Source organism: Candoia aspera, chromosome 2 (genome assembly GCF_035149785.1).
Source record: "Candoia aspera isolate rCanAsp1 chromosome 2, rCanAsp1.hap2, whole genome shotgun sequence".
Lineage (NCBI taxonomy): Eukaryota > Metazoa > Chordata > Lepidosauria > Squamata > Boidae > Candoia > Candoia aspera.
In genome coordinates, this window is record NC_086154.1 from 168,856,222 (window position 1) to 168,877,204 (window position 20,983).

The window sequence follows — 20,983 nt, forward strand, 5'->3', positions numbered from 1 at the left end:
GTAAATGTATTTTATTTTATTTCTAATAGCGGCATTTTTATTTCACACACACATATATATTGTTATCAACTTGAATAAATCCATTACAGGATGAAGACCTCTTCACTGAAGGTTATGGACTATAATCTACCACCCGGTATAGTACAGGTGGACAGACAGATGTTTTTCAACTTCCCATTATAGAGCTGAGAGAGTGACTGGCATCCATGAACCTGGGCTTCCCTGCTCCATTTCTAGCATCTCAACTATTACAATGCTACTCTGGCTCTCATATATACACAAACATACAAACACATGTATGAGGGTTGTATGAAAAGAATGCCTTCAGTGTTTTAAGTTGCCAACAAGTGGCTGTACTGATGCACTACAAGTTTTGATGTGTTCTTTCACTCTTTCACTTAAGTTGGTAGGAAGTTGCTGTGAGAAAAGTTTGTGTTGCCGTTTTCATGAAATGAAAGCCTTTAGTTGCATCAGTATGCTTTAAGCAATGCACTGTGATTGAATTTTTAACTGCCAAAGGAGTTCCTCCAATGAAAATTCACTGCTCATTGTAGACTGATTATGGTGATGATTGTGTTGACATGAATACTGTGTGCCACTAGGCGAAAAAATGTAAAGATGGTGAACCAGGAAGAGCTGATTTGTGGAATCAAGAATGAAGTGGATGACCTATGACAGCAGCTGATGTGTTTCGCATGAAAAAGGTTGATGAACTGATTAAGGAGGATGGTTCACTGACTGAGGACAGTGGTTCACTTAAAGGGAAATTGCGTCAAGCTTGGCATTTCACAGGAATGTGTGGGTTTGATTATTTATTTATTTAATAGGCTACTTGACTCCTAAATGACTCTGGGCTGCTTACAACTAAAACAAACCAACATATAAAAAATACAACTGATCAGAAGAGCAAAATACCAAAACAAAAAGAAAACCGCCCAAAAGATGGGCGGTGACAGAAATTTGAATAAACAGATCAGACCAAAATAAAACAAAGCAAAACAAAAAGGTGTTCCACAATCACCCTATCCCCAGGGCCTGGGAGATGAACCAAATCTTCAATAATTTCCTGAATGACATAAGGGTGGGAGTCATACAATACTTTGGGGGAAGATCATTCCAGAGGGCAGGAATTGCAACAGGGTGGGCATGCCTCCTGGGTTCCACAAGATGACATTCTTTAGTTGATGGGACCCAAATTGGATGGGCAGTGACAATTGGAGATAAAAGGCACCATGTCATGAATGGCTTTAATGGTGATAACCAGCACCTTCAATTACAACGGGAAGCCAACTTGCAACCAGTGCATCTTGCAAAGCAGCAGGATCACACATGCATAATGCAGTGCTCCCATCACTGCCCACACCTCCATGTTCTGGACCAGCTGTACTTTCCAGATAGTCTTCAAGTGCAGCCCCATGTACAGCACATTACAGAAATCCAATTGTGAGGTGACTAGGCATGAGTGACTGTCCAAAGTGCCTCCAAGTCCAGCAAGGGGCTCAAGTGGCACACTAGATGTACCTGTACAAAAGCCCTCTTGGCCACAGGAGCTGAGAGTCCAGCAGGACCCCCAGATTGCCCATAAGTCTTAAATGGGGAACTGCAACCTGTGATCCAACAATGAAGTACCTCCAGACCCAGGGTAGGGGAGCATCAAGTAGACTTAGCCACTTGGTCTTGTCAGGCTTGAGTGTGAGTATTTCTCCCCATCCAGACTTGTACAGCCTCCAGGAACTGGGTTAGGACTTTGGCTGTATCACTCAACAGGCCGGGGATCAAGATGTACAGCTGGATAATATCCTTATATCAATGGATACCAGACCCAAAACTGGTGGATGACCTTACCCAGAAGTTTCATGTAGATGCTAAACAGAAGGGGAGAGAGCATTGAACCCTGCAGCACCCCACAAGTAAGGGTCATGGACATGATTTCTCCCCACATATCAACACTAATTGAAACCAGCCACAGAGAAAATGGTGACTCCCATCACCAACCCTCAAAGCTGGTCCAAAAGGGTACTATGGTCAACAGTATTGAAAGCCGAAGACAGATCAAGGAGCACATGGATGGACACATCACCCCCATATGGCTCCTCAACAAATGCAACCAATGCCATCTCTGCACTAAGCCCTGGCCTGAAACATGACTGAAATAGGCCCAAATAATTCCTCCAAGGTGCTCTGGAGCTGAAGCTCAACCACCCTCTGCCACCTTCCCAAAAAAAGGAAAATTGGAGACTGGATGATAATTGTCTAGAATCATTAGGTCCAGTGATGTCTTTTTGAGAAGAGGGTCTGTCACACTAAGAATAAATATAAAGAAGACCAAACTTATAAGAACTTATAAGATCCAGCACAACGTCCCTATAGCTTTGATCTCCCAAGGAAAAACTGGACAGCGCTTAACCGGATTCATACTAATCATGGCAGGTGCCAATATTGGAAACAAAAATGGGGGCTGGTCGATAATTCTAACTGTGACTGTGGGGATGTCCCGCAAACTTTACATCACATCACGATGGAGTGTCCCCTCAGAAGGTTCCCTGGCTCTCTGCAAGAACTATATCATCTTGAGGGCACTGCTGTCCAATGGCTAAACAATCTAGATATCGGGCCATAGGCTTAGCCACTCTAGTAACTGCTCATACATAACTTAATTTTATTTATAATTTTACTCATTATTCGTATTGCATGTTTTTAAAATAATCTACTGTCCCAATGTTTTATATTGATACGCATTTTATATATTGTTCTATGAACTTTTATGCAATAATGCTGTATTTTGCTATGGCATACGAAATAAATAAATAAATAAATAAATAAATAAATAAGAACAAGTACAGCAACTAGCCTTAGAACTGACAATGAAAATACTGAAGTAGTGGGTAACTTCTGCCTTGTAGGATCTATTATCAACAGTAAAGGAACCAGCAGTCAAGAAATACGCCACTGACTAGGACTTGGTAGAATAGCAATGAAGGCCTTGGAAAATCAATTCAAATGCCAGGATATTTCTATAACTATAAAGTTGAGAATAGTGCAGGCAATGGTATTACTATGGAAGTAAAAGTTGGACTTTGAAGAAGCAGAATAGCGAGCATATTGAGACTTTTGAACTTTAGTGTTGGAGAAGACTCCTGAGAATACAATGGATAGCAAGGAAAACAAGCAAACGGATCAAATGCACAAATCCAGAGTTCTCACTCCAGGCACAAATCACCAGGCTCAATTTATCATTATGTGAAGCTCTTTTGAGACATCTATAATGCTGGGACCAGTGAAAGGAACAAGAAGAGAATGATCAGCAGCAAGGTAGATAAACTTTACAGCAGCAATGGGTACATCATTGGAAGCTCTGAAAGGCCAGATTGGGGACAGCTTGTCCTGGAGAAAATCAGTGTGGTCCCTAAGAGTCAACACCTCACTCACTCACTCACTCATCTATCTATCTGTCTATCGATCTATCATTTGACCCATGGAAGAAAAGAATAAACAAATATATTAAAGAGCCTCAGCCATAAAACATTTTCTTTGTAAAACCACTGAATATAATTCAAGTCCATAAAACCAGAAACATGAGAAAAAGCTACACATGTCATATAAATATTTCCCACTAGATGGCAGTCAATTCTTAGCCAAGGGAACATAAGGTGCTGGTCATTTGTTCTGCAGTGACCTCTTGTTCTTATTCGCCATAGGGTCAAGTGAGGGCAACATACTTTTCAGAACTGCACAATACCTCAGGCCCTGGCATCCGATGTAATTAATGCAGTCAGAGATAAACAGAGTTCCAAATGCACCGTAACAACTACCTCAATTGAAAGCACCGAATAGCAGGGCCTCCCATCCATTAAATGCTGCTTTCTTTGTGTGACCCAGCCAACGACTTCCAGCCTATGGGATATCTGTTCATCACAGATGCCCCTACAGTCAAAACTGGTGTTCCTTTCTAATGTCCTCTTTCATAAAATAAATACAAGGTAAGATCTCTTTTGAGATGAACAAAACTACACATTCATACAGTTTTCTTGGCAATAATATGGAAACAACTTCCTGAAACCTTCTTCAAGGGTATTTCTTTAGACTCTCACTTGAGACATAAGTAAGCATCCCAAGAATAAATTGTAAGTAGAGAAATCTAGTGAAGGTAGCCAGTATCAAAAATGGTATACCACCTCCTATACCCTAATGTTCCGTATCACTTTTGTCTGTTTGACTTGTCCTGAATTGCTTCACCTGCCCAAAGCAACTTCCTGACAGTGAACAACCCAGTCTCCCTCCCTCCTTTAAAGGGGCTTTCTAGAGAAGGACTCTGCTAATTCATTTCTGAAGTATTTTGTATTATATTTGTTTTGTAGAGCTGTGTTGTGCCCCACTTCTTCCAGCAGTAAAAAATGTTCAGAAAAATTAAGTAAAAGCTTTGCTCAAATGAGACCCCATTATATTTACTGAAGCTCACCCCCAGATAATGCACTTAGAACTGTAGTGTCAGTAATAAACCTACAAGTTGACTTGACCTGGAATGGTCACCCTAACAATATAGATTCTAAGGAACATTAGGGCATGGTTAGGTGATTGGTGGTGAGCGAGAAAGCAAAAATCGGAAGTGCTATTTCTGTGTTAATTGCAGGGAAGATCCATCATTGTTACTGACTGAGTGGGCTATGCATGCTTTTTGCCACTTTGTAGTGAAGTTGGGTATCAGTGCATTATCCAGGGTAAATGGCACTCTATTTAAACACTGCAGTTTCAAAAGAGCACTGGTGGCATGCCTCCATTATTCTCTACTAACGTTTTTTGTCTTCAGCTTACTAGAATTCAGGATTAAATGCCTCCAATATAGGGCGCTGTCATTTTTAATTGATCATTAAGTTTTGAGATGATGAAAAGCATCATCCGGGAAGCACCAGATTGCAGATCTCTTCTAACCACACTAAGGTAATTGTTTACATCCTGCTTACATCTTCTTCAGTGTCCTTTTTCTTTCACCAGTCAAGTAAGTTCTAAATGTTTAAAAAATGTTACAATTAGCTCTGCCCCTCTCTTTTTAACAGCAAGCTGACCCCAAGGTATTTAGAGGTGAAGCTTCACTAAGCAATAAAATAAAGGAGTTAAGAAGACTGAATTTGCTTAGTGTCTTCATGTGCCAAATTGCCATTAAGGGGATAGGAACAAGGCCAGTAAAAAGCCAGTTTGGCCTGGTGGTGAAGGCACCATGTTAGAAACCAGGAGACTGTGAGTTCTAGTCCCGCCTTGGGCATGAAAGCCAGCTGGGAGACCTTGGGCCAGTCCCTCTCTCTCAGCCCAACTCACCTCACAGGGTTGCTGTTGTGGGGAAAACAGGAGGAGGATGGAGTATTAGGCATGTTCACTGCATACCTAATTTATAAAAATAATAAAGGCAGATAATTTATAAAAATAATAAAGGCGGATAATTTATAAAAATAATAAAGGCGTAATCTATAAAAATAATAAAGGCGGGATTAAAAAAATGTAAAAAAAAAAAGATAGGCAACCCCAATCCTCATTAATAGTTGCTAATCAGTTATTCTTGTATTTATTCAAAATGAAAAAACTGCTTTATCATATATGGAGAAGGGGATCTGGTGAAAAAAAAGGCAATACACTCAAAAAAATGCCAGGTATTGCCCACAATTCTCCAGGCTTCCCCTGGCTTCAGTCTTGGCTTAACAAATCCTTTGCTGGTGCCACTCCAGTTCTCTAATCAAAAACTCAGTCTGCCAAGGATGTTTGGGATTATGCTTCAACCTCCTTTCCTCTAGCTTTCCTACAGTGTATTACAATATTTCACCTAAGGGGCAGCTTAGAATTATCCCTTCCATGATTCCATGCCAGCTTGGCCCATAGAGCTGATCTGCAGGCAGTTCTTCCTTCCTTTCCTGTCTGGGATAAAAATAGATCAGAAAGCAAGGGGAGGCTTGGAGAAACCTTTCTTTCCCCCCTTATTACCCTGCAGAGCTGCCCATTCGTTTGCTTCATCCAACAGTTAACTTCTTCCTGGTGGATGACTTACTAAAATCCATGAAAGTCTGAGAGAAGCAGACTTCAAGGCAGGATAGAAGGCAAGGCAAGGTTTGAGTTCTACAAAAAAAATCCTGATTTCCACATTCTCTTTCCTTCTATTTTTGGAGATTCCTCTATTGCAGTGTTTCTCAACCTTGGCAACTTTAAGATGGGTGGACTTCAACTCCCAGAATTCCCCAGCCAGCCATGATGGCTGGGGAATTCTGGGAGTTGAAGTCCACCCATCTTAAAGTTGCCAAGATTGAAAAACACTGCTCTGTGTTTGGGTATCGGAATCAAGGCCCCCTAGAGGCCATCAGGCGTAACAAAGACCTAAATTACATGAGTTGATTCTATTGAGCCATTGACATATTACCAGATAAAGACTGATAACCAGAACTCAGTTTACCGAAAATTTTAACTCATTTTAAGATTTTCCCCTTGCAGCTATAATTTTTGGAAATACCAAAGGGATATAAATTTCACTTTTTTTTTTATCCCCAGGGCCTTGCCCAGGTCCAGATTAAAAGTCCTTCTAGGCCCTTGACGTTCTCAGAATAGATCAGTAAATAAATATTTGCATTTTATGCAATATACAGATCTCTTTTTAGGTTATCCCATTAAGGCTCTTCCTTAACTCTTTAGAGCACTTCTAGTAATAATCGCTGGCTTATTTTTCTCATAAAAACCCACATCTGATTTGGCTCTACTTTCTGATCTTGCCACTAGGCAATACAGTTTGATCATTTTAGATTCTGAACTTAATGGTTTTACATTTCCTGTCCCCACAGGGTTGTTGTTGTGGGGAAAATAGGAGGAGGAAGGAGTATTAGGTATGTTCACCACCTTATTCATAAAAATAATAGGCAGGATAGGAAATAAATAAATAAACAAATAAATAAATATAACCATTGGCTTCAAAACTGAGAAATGGAGGATCCTTCTGTCCCTGAAGTCAATACTGCAGCTTTAGGTTGATTTTAGGCTTCATGGTTTGAACAGTCCTCAAAGCCCTTGATCAATTGTTCACAGCTTGACTAAAGAAAAATCTGGCAGACAGTAATGACTGAACGCAACAGTCCCCTCCATATTAAAAGCACTAAGCTGAAAACGTTAAGCCCAGCCCAGCAACAACCAGTGTGGGAATCTGCTAGCCATTATGCTCATCACAATGCAACTCTGGAAGCTTTGTTTGTAAGCAATCCACTGCGCAGAGCAGGGATTAAGCACAGATACTGAGGACATGAATGAGCTGAGCAGCACAGAAGGGTGAAGGTCTCACCTTTCAGGACTACGGCAATAACTGGCAGATAGCTATGTGAGAACTTGGCACACAGTTAAAACAAAAAAGACGGTATTTTAATCCTAAAGACTAGAGGCTCCAAACTGACCTGAATAAACCAAGATCAGGTTATATTCAGTAATAAAGCTAATTACTTGATGCTAATTACTCAGATGCTTCCACACCTGCTTTCTTCTGCAAGTCAAGCAGCTATCTTTCACTAGACAACATTGATCCCAATTCCTTCCATTCCTGCACTACTGTATGGCTTTGAACTTCCTAATTTTTGTTTGTGTGGGTGTGCCTTCGAGTCAGTATTGGCTCCTGGCGACTGCCTGGTCTAGTCCCTGCAGTTTTCTTGGCAAGGTTTTTTGGAATTGGTTTGCCCTTGTCTCCTTCCTAGGGCTGAGTAAGAGGGACTGGCCCAAGGTCACCCAGCTGGCTTTGTGCCCAAGGTGGGACTAGAATTCAGTCTCCTGGTTTCCAGCCTGCTGCCTTAAACACTACACCAAACTGACTCTCTAATTATTATTCTAATTACTGCAGCTAAATTATTTCAGAACTGAACTGACCATTGCTTTTGTTCTCTTTAGTTAGGGGAGTGATCAGCAGCATAATATTCACATCCTCTCTTGTATGCAATTCTCAGTTTGCTTAACTTTCTCCCTATCCAGCAGCCCTGGTAATAAGGGGCCATTTTTTTCTTCCCATGAGACTCACTTCACAAACGAGCAAACCAACCAACCAACCAGATCTGTTGTTTAATACTGTATTTTGTTAACTGGAGCAGTGACCCAGCCAACTCTAAACTTCACCTCTGAGTTTGTCAATTTTGCAATTATAGGTGGAAAATTTGTCAATTTCACCGTCTCTCAATCTCTTTTCTCTCGCACTCAACGTGAACATGCAAATGCACCTATACAAATGAGCAGAATGCATCTGGTGGCTGCAACAAACGCGTATTCTGGAGCCACCTGGAGTGGCTTCTTGCTTTCTTTTTTCTAATCGAGGCAAGCAGAGCTGGGGACCTGGCCCAATACACAGTTCCTGTTGCTCAACGTATTTCTTTTTTTTTTCAAAACCCCAAATGGCGCGTCTTCGCAAGTTAGCTGTGTGCTTCCGCTGAGTTAATGCACCTGTTTAAAAGGGAGGAGGATTCAGGGGTCTCAGATCCGCGAGTTGTATCGCACCACAGCACCCAGCGAGCTGCGCCGCTTCACCCCCTCTCAGTTCTCCGTCTAACTATCCTCCGCAAGAGCCCCGGACCACTGCTGCGCCTCGCGTGGCAAAAACACCGCCAAGGGCGGCGCGACTCGAGACCAGCTCCTCCACGCGGGTTCGCCCAGGCGCCTGGAGGGGAGGAGGCGTGGTCGTCTAGGGGGCGGCTTTATCGTCGCTCTCCGCCGCTGAGTTACCGTCCCCTCAGATGGCTGCTTCAGCGCGAGCCGCTGCGGCCGCCTGCCCCGCTCCCCTCGGATCTCGCAGCATGACCGCCGGAGGCTGGGCTCGGTGGCTGTCGCTGGTGGCCCTCTGTTGGGCTCTGGCGTCGAGGGGCGCGACCGGTTCAGCGTGCGCTCCGTGCGAGCCGGAGCTCTGCGCGCCTGTGCAGTGTGTCGCGCCGGAGCTGACCGCGCGGGACGAGTGCGGCTGCTGCGAGCGCTGCCTCAGCGCGGAGGGGGAGCGCTGCGGCGGGACGCAAGGTGCTCGCTGTGGCCCGGGGCTGGTGTGCGTGAGCCAGCGCCTGGCAGAACCGCCCGAGGCCGACGCCGAAGAGGGTACCGGGCATTGCGTCTGCAAGGAGGACGGCGCCGTCTGCGGCTCCGACGGCCGCTCCTACAGTAGCGTGTGCGCTCTCCACCTGCACAGCTGGCGCGCGCTCCTCGACGGCCGCGAGCGCGTCCGGAAGGCCCACGACGGCGAGTGCAAACTTGGTGAGCCGCGCGGCGCGGGGGGATGCCGAGAGTCCTGTTGCGGGGAGTGGTCGCATATGACACCTTGTCTGTCTGTCTGTAGCTCCCGACTGCCCCAACTTTCGAAACATTATTACTTCTGGTGTTTTACTCGGAGAGAGAAATACATGTCAGCCTAAATAGATCAATGAGTTTGTTTATTTGTTTGTTCGTTTATTTATTTATTTATACATACATACTTCAAATTTAGTCACTGCCCATCTCACTCAAAGAGTGACTCTGGGTGATTTACAATAAAACCAGAATAAATAGTCATTAAAATACAGTAAAACAATGTTCTTAAATAAAAATGTATAATCCAAGGTATAGCTGTTTAAAAAAGTTCTTAATTTATGGGAGCATCTTCAGGGTGCTAACCACCCGCAGGATTGATTACCCCTCCTCACACCCCACTCAAGATGGCAGAGCCAGGTTTTCACACCTTTCCTTTTTTTATATAAAGAGTTATTCTTTATATAACCCTGCACACACACACACACACACACACACACACACACACCCCACACACTTTCTTCCTTTAATGTGAGCCCAGATAGAGAAAGAAGAAGCGATCAAGGCAAACATGTACTTGAACATGTGCAGATATTTCTGCAGTAACCACAGACTTAGGTATCTTACTTACTATCTGTTAAGCCTCTTGGCAGTTTAGAGTAGTCTGCAATTGTAACGTAGCTCTTGCACATATATAGATGAGGACATAGGAATCATGCTGTTTCATTTCATGCAAAGCAACATTATGCAAAAGGCAAACAATAAATGAGAATTAATAGGCAAAAGAAAATCAAGGGTGGGTGGGATTCTAAATCTAGACCATTGTACTTCTCGATAACTTTCTATCCTGACAACTATTCTTGCTTCCATCTTATCCATACATCCTGGCATGTATACCAGTTCATACATTGCCTTTTGTTCCTTGGACCTTTCCCCGGTATAATACATAATCTGTTCAATGGAGTAGCATCCAGTCTACTCAGGGAAGGAGATATCACTGAACTCAAGTTGGGGAGTCTAGAATTTGGACTATGAAATGGTAAGAGAACATGAACTTCAGATGGCTTTGGGCATTCCAACCAACCTGTATGCAGGCACACTTATAATCTTGGACTGACTTGTTTCATGCAATACTCCTAATTTGGTTACTAAATTAAATCATGTTCTGGGTTCAGACAAAATGGGTTAGGCTTCCACAACAGGTTGAGCCACATAGTATACCCATTCCCACAGGCACAAATTAACCCAGCCTAGCATTCATATGAGATCCCTGGGTCTTCTAGGGAGCTGGTGAAGAATGCCTGAAAACACAGTGATGCAGTCTGTACCCCAAAGCTCTATTGTCTTGGCTGAGTAAAAGAAGGAAAAAGAGCAGTGATGTTTAGCTGTCATGAGGCATCTGTAGCATGAAGCTTTGAATGCTACCTGGATATGGGGGTGGGGTGGGGTTATATTTTAACTGTTCAATAATAAATCTTACTAGGACCTAGAGTCCTATAAAAGAAGAAAAGCGGGCAGAATAGAATATTCAAATAAAACATGATAGCCTGGTTTGGGCAGAGCTGAGGCAGCTAGTGTGCTACTTGACACAACTCTGTAATTATGGAAAATCACATCCCTGCCTGCTGTCGTAGGTCCTTCCCCCTTTATTGAGTGTTAAGTGCTCTCCACCCTTGAGTTGACAGAAAATACACTGATAGAAAATTTGCTGCTTTGCAAATCCTTATTCTCCATCTACTGCCTCTGTTCAGAGTCATTGCTATGTGGTGTGGTCCTGATTTATGAGGGTGCCACTCCTTATTGCCAGGTTTTCCCTTCTGCCTTGGCTGCTGTCCCACTTCAGCACCAGCCAACAGGGAAGACTTCCAGCAGCAAGCACTGCAACCAGAAAAAGGCGGGATGATCCCTAGGTTTCTTGGTTGTCTGCCCTTCTTCCATCATCCTGCCTGGGCATCTTACAAGTTAAAATTATGGACATAAAGGAGCATATTAGAAGACAGTAGAATAGAAATGCAACTAAGGCCTGTAGAGTGGGAGAATTGACTAGACCTGGACTGCTCCTCTTTTGCTTCCATGGAAGGCTAGGAGTTAAAGTGATTGCAGCTGGTAAATAAACAGGGAAACTGGCGAACATCCCTCACCGTTTTCTGGACACTGCAATGAAAAAAGGTGGGGTTGCTATAGGTTAAAGTAAAAATACATCTCAGAACACAGTTAAAATGGACTAGCACAAACACTACACATCTTCTTCCCCAAATGAAGTAGCAGAGGCCTGTTTTCCATTCCTCTACCTGGAAGCATGGTGAGAAGTTGGGATCAAAAGAGATGGGGAGGTTACAGATATGAAAGGAACTGAGGTGAAAAAGCAAAGTGCTAATGAAGAGGGCAAATGCTGGGAGAGTAATGGCTGGACTAGTGACCAAAGGGGAGGGTCATGCCTCCATTTCCCAACAGTCCCCAAATGCACCTTTGATCACACTCAGAACATATCAGTTGATTGTGCCTCCAATATAAGGGTAGACAAAGCATTACAGATTTTATAAAACTTGGAACTGTGATAGGACAGGGCCAGCTTAAGGGGCGGAAATACTTGTTTTCCAGTTCATCTAATGAAGACTGAAGCTGTTTCACAAAAGGGGTGGAGATGAGATGAAGGCAACATCTTAACAAAGGGAAAATTGATGTTGTGAAGGCAGGATTGTACCACAGTAGAGGGCAAGTGCAAGTGGGGCAAAGTCCTAAAGGAGGAGTCCAACAGCATCTTAGCCCACAAGGGATCACCCCCATAGTTACTTATAGAGATTCTCCCCCTGTTGAGTTGCAGTGCTCTCCATCCATCCAAGAGTTGACAGGAAACTACCAGCAGGAAATTTCCTGTTCCCATCTTGATCCCTATCCTACCTCTACTGCTTCTGTTTCGCATTGCTGCAAACCATCTCAATGCCCTCTAACGTAATGGATAAAGAGGCCTAACAGATTTTTTACACCTTCTGACTGCCTTTACACGGGATCAAAATAATAGGGAAAATGTACTATAACCCTAATACAGCTAGGACAACATATGTCAGTATCACTTGTGGGTTGGGGATAAAATTAAGGGAATGTCTTGGGGACCCAGCAGGAAACAGATGGCATTGGAGCAATTATTCTGTGGTTAGGTACAATTAAGGAAAAACCCATAGTATTTTCTAGGGTCATCCAACCATCATGATTCCAATATAACAGGAACAGGTTTTATATTGTCTCAGTGATGAGGCTAGAATGTATCTTCTAGGCTTTTCAAACTGTGTTCCATGAAACCCTAGAGGTCCTTACGAAGTTGAAAGAGTTCCATGAGAGACCAAGATTCCATTGAACACAGCCAATTTTCTGTCACTAGAGTTTCGCCTCTTGATCAGGGGTTCTGGGAAGGAAGGAGGGAGGGAAAGGGAGAGAGACAGACAGATGACCAAGTTCTGCAGCCTGAAAAAGTTTGAAAACCTTTGATATAAGTGATTAATGGACAAAAGGTCTTTGGCCTTGAGGAATATTCTGAATTCCAGAATATGTTATCAAGATACATCTTTTGTTTCTCCTGCCTGCTATCCTAGGCAGGCAAACTGTTAAAGAAGAGAAGTAAGGAAGTGATGGATGCTGGAATGAAAATAAGAGTGTCCTGATCACCTCTTCACTTCTGGAGCAATGGATTCCTTACTCAGGAAATAAATCACCCTGTATTCAGTGGGGTTTTCTCAAGAAAAATGGTTTGCAGCTTCATGGAATATTCTTGTTCTAATCAACTTATAGGAAGATGCAAGATAAGACAGGCAGCATGACACAAAAAGCAAAAATATTCAATTGTCAACTATCTCTGGTTTTTCATCGTCAACTATCTCTGGGTTTTGATATAAGTTTTGGTTTTATTGTAAACCGGCCAGAGTCGCTCTTTGAGTGAGATAAGCGGTGACTGAATTTGAAATATAAATAAATAAATACAGCAAGGGGGGAGGACAATAGAACTGGTATGAAATATAGTATTATATTTTTAATTGTTCTAGGTGCCTATTTTGATTCTGCAGATTAGGACTGATTACATAAGTTACCAGCAAGTGGAACATAAGGTGTACTTCTACAAGGACTGAACTGTGAAGGAAGGAAGGATCCTCTGGAAAAATTAGGAATTAATGAGGAATATTTACTTAGGAGGCAGGGAACTGTAATTTGCTTTAATGTTGATTTCAGAAATCAGTGTAATGCTACATTTGACTGTGAATATGAGGTCAAATGAAGAGTTGTGGATGGTTAAAGCAACTTCGAAAAATCTGCATTCCCCCAGTTATTGCTAGACTGAATATTCCCTTATCCATAACCATTTATCCATGGTAATTAAGACTGATGGGAATTAAAGCCTAACAATATATGGAGGGCCATGGCTTCCCCACCCTTAGATTTAGAAACATTTCACAAAGTCTAATCCTATGTGTGTACAAGAAATTAAATGGAATTTACTGTTGAGAATTTATGGAATCAGCACCTTAATCAGCACCTGTTATAGTTCCAATAATGTTATTTTTAGAGCATTAAACATTTATAAGGGACTTTACAGTAAATATAAATTCGCACTACTAGCTTAGAGGCTGATATTTTAAAGATTATAAAGAGTAGCTTCGTTCATATATAATGCTAAACAATAATGTTGTTTGTTTTGCCCTGTGATGTGAACTTACTGATAGGTTTAGTATTATGAACCAGGCAGCTATGGCTTGTTAAACAAATCAGGGTAACAAAATCCAGAATTCTATGACATGTGAACTGAGCGTCTGCCCCATCCCTGTGGTTCTGATTTGGGGAATAGATGGTGTTTTCCTTGAACCTTCCAATTGAAGACATACATGGTGTTCCAGTCATTATAGGTCTCCTGATGTTATATACAGTGGCTGGCTGTCATAATGAGCAGAATATCCTGGGGAGAGGATCCCTGCATTTCTGATGGAGTTAAATGCTTTCTGTGGTTGTGAGTTGCACTGAGCAACTGGGATATGGATGCTTTCTTCAGGGCCTGCTATAATTAAGGTTTACCAACCAATAGTTGTCCCAGGTATTGTGGCCAAAAAGAAAGATCCCTTCAATATACTATGATGGGGGCTCATATGTTTGTTTACATAGTTGTTTTTTCAAAAAAAGCATTTGTTTAATTAAACTTAATAAAGGAAGACAAGAGAGAGAGCAAAACAACAAAAAGGATATATAAAGGGCTTCTCTTTTTTAAAATAATAATTTTATTAAGAATTACAAATAGAGGGAGTAAAAACTAATACAAACTACAGAAAATATAAAAATACAAAAGGAAAAATACAAAAAAGGAAAAAGTATAAAAAGAACAAAGAAGGAAAAAAGAGAAAAAAGAGAAAAAAGAACTAACTTCCCCCTTCATCCCAACAAGTAAAAACAATTTTAATAGCTTATCACCATTTCTTAATACAACATATACTCTCTTCACCCCATAACTCATCTCTTAACTAAAAAACAAAATCCAAAAGCCACATCATTCATTCTTTGTCAGCAAAAGTCCAGTAAGGAAAACCAGATATAACTAATTTTCTATTTTAACCTTGATCGAATAAGCAAACCCTGTGTTCCTTCCCTGAGTTTTTAACAATCTTAATTTTAACTCCTTCAAATATAGTCCCAGAGCTTGTTTTCTGTTCATCTATTCATTCACCCAATGAATATAGTAAAACCTTGCTGATCCGAAGGGTCTTAATATTTCCAGTACAATTTTAAAAAAATCCAAAAAGTGTTTAAGAAATGAGGCTCAATTGTATTACAAGTATGCACTTGACAGTATCCCTTCAACTCCCAGCCACTCAACTCATAAGCTGACCGGAAAACAACAGTTCCTGCAATCTACTCACAAGGTGTGACTGTCTGGAGTCACATGGGTTATCTCAACAGTCTCTCCTTCCTCTGGAGAGATTTCACCAGTCCTGTTGCCGGCAGGATGTCAGCTTGCCATGGCGCTCACTGGAAGCCATCCATGTAGCGGCTTCTCATACATGTATATATGTGTACAAACTTTAGCACAACAGTTCCAATAAAGAATGACCAGATTTCATTGTAATCATCCATACATAATCTATGTCTGTAGATTATATAGTGTCTCTAATAATTTGATTTCAAATTAAATATGGCCAAGGAAATATAACCATGGCTTGATCTAATTATCACACTGGATTGACCAATCAGCCAAAAAGCAAGCATTGCGAACTATGGTTTGAAGAGTTTGTGCAAATCATAGTTTGTATTCAGTATAGCCTGGTATGGCAGGGTGGATGGACACAAGTTACAGTGGTAATGGGTGTACTATTGGAAGACCTGGAAGACCAGGTTAGGGACAGATGTCATGGAGAAAATCTATGTGGTCGCTAAGCGTCGAAACCAATTTCATGGCACATAATCAATCAATATCCTTGTATAATTCTAAACTGATCAATCTGGCCTGGTTCTTTATTATTTGAGCTCTTGGGTATCAGGAAGGACTGAAAGGTGACATCATAGTATCCTGGCCCTTTGGTTTTGGAGGAAATCACAGGAGGAAGCAGGAATTCCCACTAGTGCTTACCCAGCAACTCTAGTGGAGCACTGAGTCAACTAACTGAGCTCAGTTTATTAAAAAAATATGAACTCAACGTACTGTGGGAACACAGTCATTTGGCAGTGATCTCAAATGAGTGTACCTGTGGGAGGGTTTTTTTTAAAAAATCCAGTTGTTTGTCTCTAATATACTGTATAAAATCCATTTCAATTTTGGAAGTAATTTAGCAGGATCAACACATCTCACTGTTAGGAAAGAAAATCTTAATTTAATAGCATGGCTTGAATCAAAAGTCTTGTGCATACTGAAGACCTGCTGATGTCTTTAAACTATATATGCCATCTTAGTGAAATGGCATTATTTAACATTTAAATAGCACTCTGAAGAGCATAAAATCTATACACTATCTTCTCAACAGCCCTGCATAGTTGGACTATATTATTGTTATATTGCAAATGAGTAGAAGTAGCAAAAAACTAATTTGTTAAGGTCATTGAAGATGGAAACAGATAACATTTTTCTGAAGACAGTGGCAGGCCCGCAACTAGGGTCTGTGTCACCCGGGGCAAACATGGACTCTGCACCCATTTTGGTGGCCCCCCCCAGCGCAGTGCCTGGGGCACATGCCCTGCTTGCCCCCCCCCCCCCAGTTGCGGCCCTGGACAGTGGTAGGACAAACTCTGCATTGTCCATTATCTGTTTTACATGAGCATTTCATTAGGCTTTTTAACTGACTTTGGCCAAATGGGTCTTGCAGGTTTTTGTAATGTTAAGATGATAGTGGGATAAGGGTACAATATACTCCAGCCATGAGGATATATTTCTACCAGTTACATGAAGAATTTCCATTTGTGCTTTGTGATAACTCATTTGTACCTTTAAAATACTTCAGGGCATCCTATAATAGTTACATCTTCTGTCATTGTACAGAAACCTCTTTATTACTATAAATGAAAATTTTTGGGGTTCATGGACCTTCATGACGTACTGAAACAAATTTGAGCTAAGGTCACCCTAGTTCAGAATTCACTTTCTTATGCCACTATAAGATCTAGGCACAAACTTTTCCAAACAAATTTCCATAAACCCAACTAGATGGGTTTTACAGAAAGAGTGTTCCCATTCACCCAAACTAACTAGCCTGGGATTTTATTTGGCATGCTGGACTCGGATCAAGAAAATCTAGGTTCACACCCCCCTCATCCCTAAAGGTCAGTAGATGGCCCTCAACCAACAATTCTCTTTCAGCCTAACTTAGCTCACATGTTTGTCATAAAAATAAAACAAATGGGGAAGGGGGAGGGGGGAATGATCCTATGTAGAGGGCATAGGGAATGGCCCTGAAGGAGAGGAGGAAGACCGCTACTAAGGTCAGATAAGTGGGGCTTCAGCCTGGGCCAGAAAACTAATTTGAGAAAATATTCAGACAAGCCCTTCCCTACTTCACACAAAGATAAAGTGAGGGAGGGGCAAGCACATTCAGACTTGCAAGAATCTGTTACTATACAATAGCTGTTCCGATAAAAGTAGTTTTAGACTGATATGGCACTGATTTCTTAATCTGGTCTACCATATAGAGCTGACACATGTGTGCTATTCTGACATACATAATAAATCATTGTTTAAATGGAGCTACTGTTGCTTATTATTGTATTATTGCATGCATCTTCTCAGCTGTCCATTTGTATGGTAACAAAAGTACGGACGATGGGGGGGGATGCATTTCTATGTTAGTAATACCTAATTATACCTTAACCCAAGGGCAGTAATTTACTCACATATAATCAGTGGGGTAATATTTAACGGCCCCCTTTGGGAACCGGGCTGTGTGTAACAGCTGCTTCTCTTTCTATTTGTCATCAGTCCTGTTCCTTTTAATTTGTTATTACTATTTTAGAAGTAAGTGGCCTTATTTAAAAAGTCTATGGTTTGGCTAGAAATGCCCAACCCTCCTCTGGGCCTGCCCTAAGTTATTTAATGTAATGCTGCCCAACTGGAGGGTTGAAATCCTGGATGTGGGTGAAAAAAGTTATATGTTTTCCCTGTTTTCATTTTAATCAGATCTGTCCGTGAATGGATTTGTAGCCCTTTCTTTAAACAAAGCCAGGGTCTTCCCCACCCCCATAAAACTTCAGTCAATCTTGCTTAAGACAGGACTGGGAGAGGGGGGAATCCTACTGGAGACAGGAGTCTTTGAAAAGGGCCAGCCGGCTTTCGAATACTCTGACTGCTGTCTCAAGAAAAAAAATGACAGATCCCTTTATGTATCCCCAGCAGTTCTTTTCACACCACCGAATCATCTTGCTGACTCAAGCAGTTTGAGATTAGTTTGAAATTTGACATTTCGCTGCCACATGCAGTTACAGGTTAGATTTCCATGAGTTGTGTGTATTCCTTTCTGTGGATGAGTAGATTTCAGGATCCACTTTGATATTAGAGGAAATTCAATAGAAAGGGAGGGAGGGAGGAAGAGAAAAGATAAACTGTTTAAAAAATAATCAAAATAATCAAAACAAATGAGCAATAATCGCAGATGTCCAAAACATAGTATAAAAATATTTAAGTAGCAATGGGTGTGGGGTACTAGAATGCCTTCTCCTATAATGTTTTTATGCTTACTTGTTTTGCCTTTTTTCACACTTAAAAAAGATCTGTTTATAATCCTGTTTTCATTTCAGCCTTTGCTCTAGTGTAAAGTTTATTTTATGTACAGTATGAATATGTATTCTTACCCTTTGTTTTTGCTTTTTTGTTGGTTTGTTTTACCTAATTAATAAAAAAATAAAACCAGGAGGGGGGAAAAAATGAAATGGTCTACCAGTTGCAGCCTGGTACAAATGACATGAAACTAGATTTAATCAATTCCAGGGATTTATTTTGCTTTCAAGACATATAGATCCCATCCAGGGTATTCTCCTTGATTTTAGGAGAGTAATTTTGGAAATCACTGTGTTACTGGTTTTGATGAATAATTGAAAGTCAAAACCTATCTTCTACTGAAATCACCCAGAGTTTTATCAGAGATACTGGTCTATCATCTACTCAGTCTTGATGCAGTCAGGAAACATTTAAATTTTACCTTATTTATTTTTTTCTCAGTACTTTTTTTTCTTCCTGCAGCAAGGGTAAAGTGTGCACCCATAGTTACTTGCAATTCTGCTTGTAGAAGTGCCAAAATTTTTGTTCAACAGGACATCTATACTGGGATGGGTGAATCATCCCAATTTTCATTTTGTTCAAATATTGCAAGGATGGAAAACCCAGAAGCAATGGCTAATTGCGACTGGGTGCTCCACCCTTACACATCGTTGAGAATGAGGGAAGGATGAGAGACAGTGAAGGAACAATGAGCGAGAAGGGAACAACCAGCAACAGTCCCACCCGCAACAGAAGATTCGGGAAGCTATCATCAAGTGAACTGTCAGCACAGAGGGAGGCCACCAAGAACGCTGAGAGGAAGGGGCGGGCCATGGAAAAGGCAGGAAGCTTAAAGAGGAAGGCGGGAGGAAGTAGAACCCAGTCGTGGCTTTAGCGGTGTAAGATACAGATCTAGTAAAGAACACATATCCCTAGTGGCTTGTGCTGTGTGTTACTGGGCTTAGATCTTAAGATTGAATTTCTCACAGATATTCATTTTACTGACTGTACAATTAGTTTTCCCATTTTCCCATTTAATTTCTCAGCTCCAAAACACACTTTTCCTGACGTGTGGATTTTTGGAAGTAATTTTCCACCAATTTGTGCATTTTTGCCTATTTTTTGCTTTAATATATGTATTTTGAGATGGAAACATTGGTGAACAAGTGCATCCCAGTTCACATACAGGTTCAGGAAGTGGAAATTGGATGAGTTCATATAATTCGGATGAATCATATTTCTTCTCCATAGTTCCATGTGTTATAAACCTACTGGATTTCAACTACCTTTGTTTGGAAGGGGGGAAAAAAAACCATATTTCTAGTTGGTGAGAAAGGGAGAACGGAAAACAAACCTGCGCACACACATGCACATTGATTGGACTGCTGTGGTCCTGCATTGAAATAAGTTTAAAGTTTGAGAACTAATATGTTCATAAATACCTGATTAGCTGATGTAAGTAGAAGTAGTTTTAGATAAGTTCCTGTTTACAGATGACATGTGCAGAATAGTAGACTTTGAATTCCAATGACTTGAAGAGCCAAAATTCCCATTCAAGAGATATCTAGAGACTGCATCTGCAGTTTTTTTATCTAAAAAAATAAAAGGAAAAAGCTGTGATGCAGTTACTCGCAGTCTTGGAAAAGGAGGCGGAATCTAGAAAGGGAACTTGCCTGTTAGTCCTAAAGGAGAAAGGAGGTTAAAAAAAGTTGGACAAAAGTTTATACTGTATACAGCAGGTTTTCTCAACCAGAGTTCCGTGGAAGCCTAGGGTTCTGCAAGAGGTCACTAGGGGTTCCCTGGGAGATCAGGATTTATTTTAAAAATTATTTCAAATTCAGGCAACTTCACATTAAAGAGGTAAGTTTCATTCTTTATTTTTAGTTGAAGAACACTGTTAATACATATATACAGGCCTACCCATGAAACAAATGTAATAATTTTGTAACGTCTGACCTATATTTGAGCCTGAATGTGCAGGGGTTCCCTGAGGCCTGAAAAATATTTCAAGGGTTCCTCCAAGGTCAAAAGGTTGAGAAAGGCTGGTATACAGTGTTGTGAAAACAGCAGTTGGGAATACAGAAAGCTTGTGGTTAAATACATGCTTTGCATAGAATTGTTCCAGGTTCAGCCCTAAAATGTCTTTCAAGTACAGATGAGTAGTGTAGCTGTCCAAAACTTCATGAAGCTATAGCTGGTTAGTGTTGGCAGATGAACAAAAGAATGGCCTATATTCTGTTCTTGTAGAAGGAAAACAGATACCAATGCAAAGTCCAGAAAAGAAATATGAGGACAGTAGCAGTTCATGTTCCCCAAGGGATTACTACCTCCAGGCACATGATAATCTAGTAATTATTGATACCTTTTTCTCTTTGAATCAATCTAAGCCCATTAAAATTATTGACATTGATGGTAATCTCTCCTCCTGATAGGAAATCCAACACTATGTGCTATGTGAAAAAGTGTTTGATTTTACCTGTCTTGAATCTCCCACATTCAATTTCA

General features: G+C 41.1%; 2 protein-coding genes across 2 annotated transcripts in view; one reads left to right on the forward strand and one right to left on the reverse strand.

Annotated features, from left to right (window-relative positions):
* TOMM5 (translocase of outer mitochondrial membrane 5) overlaps window positions 1–20,983 on the reverse strand; it is an 86,705-nt gene that overhangs the window by 19,625 nt on the left and 46,097 nt on the right. The gene's annotated exons all lie outside the window — the stretch shown is intronic.
* The window catches only part of IGFBPL1 (insulin like growth factor binding protein like 1), a 53,418-nt gene continuing 41,197 nt past the window's right edge, over window positions 8,763–20,983 (forward strand). Inside the window, exon 1 of the mRNA XM_063294818.1 lies at window positions 8,763–9,237. Coding sequence (XP_063150888.1) covers window positions 8,793–9,237 — 445 coding nt within the window. The 5' untranslated portion in view covers window positions 8,763–8,792. The remainder of the gene's footprint in view (window positions 9,238–20,983) is intronic.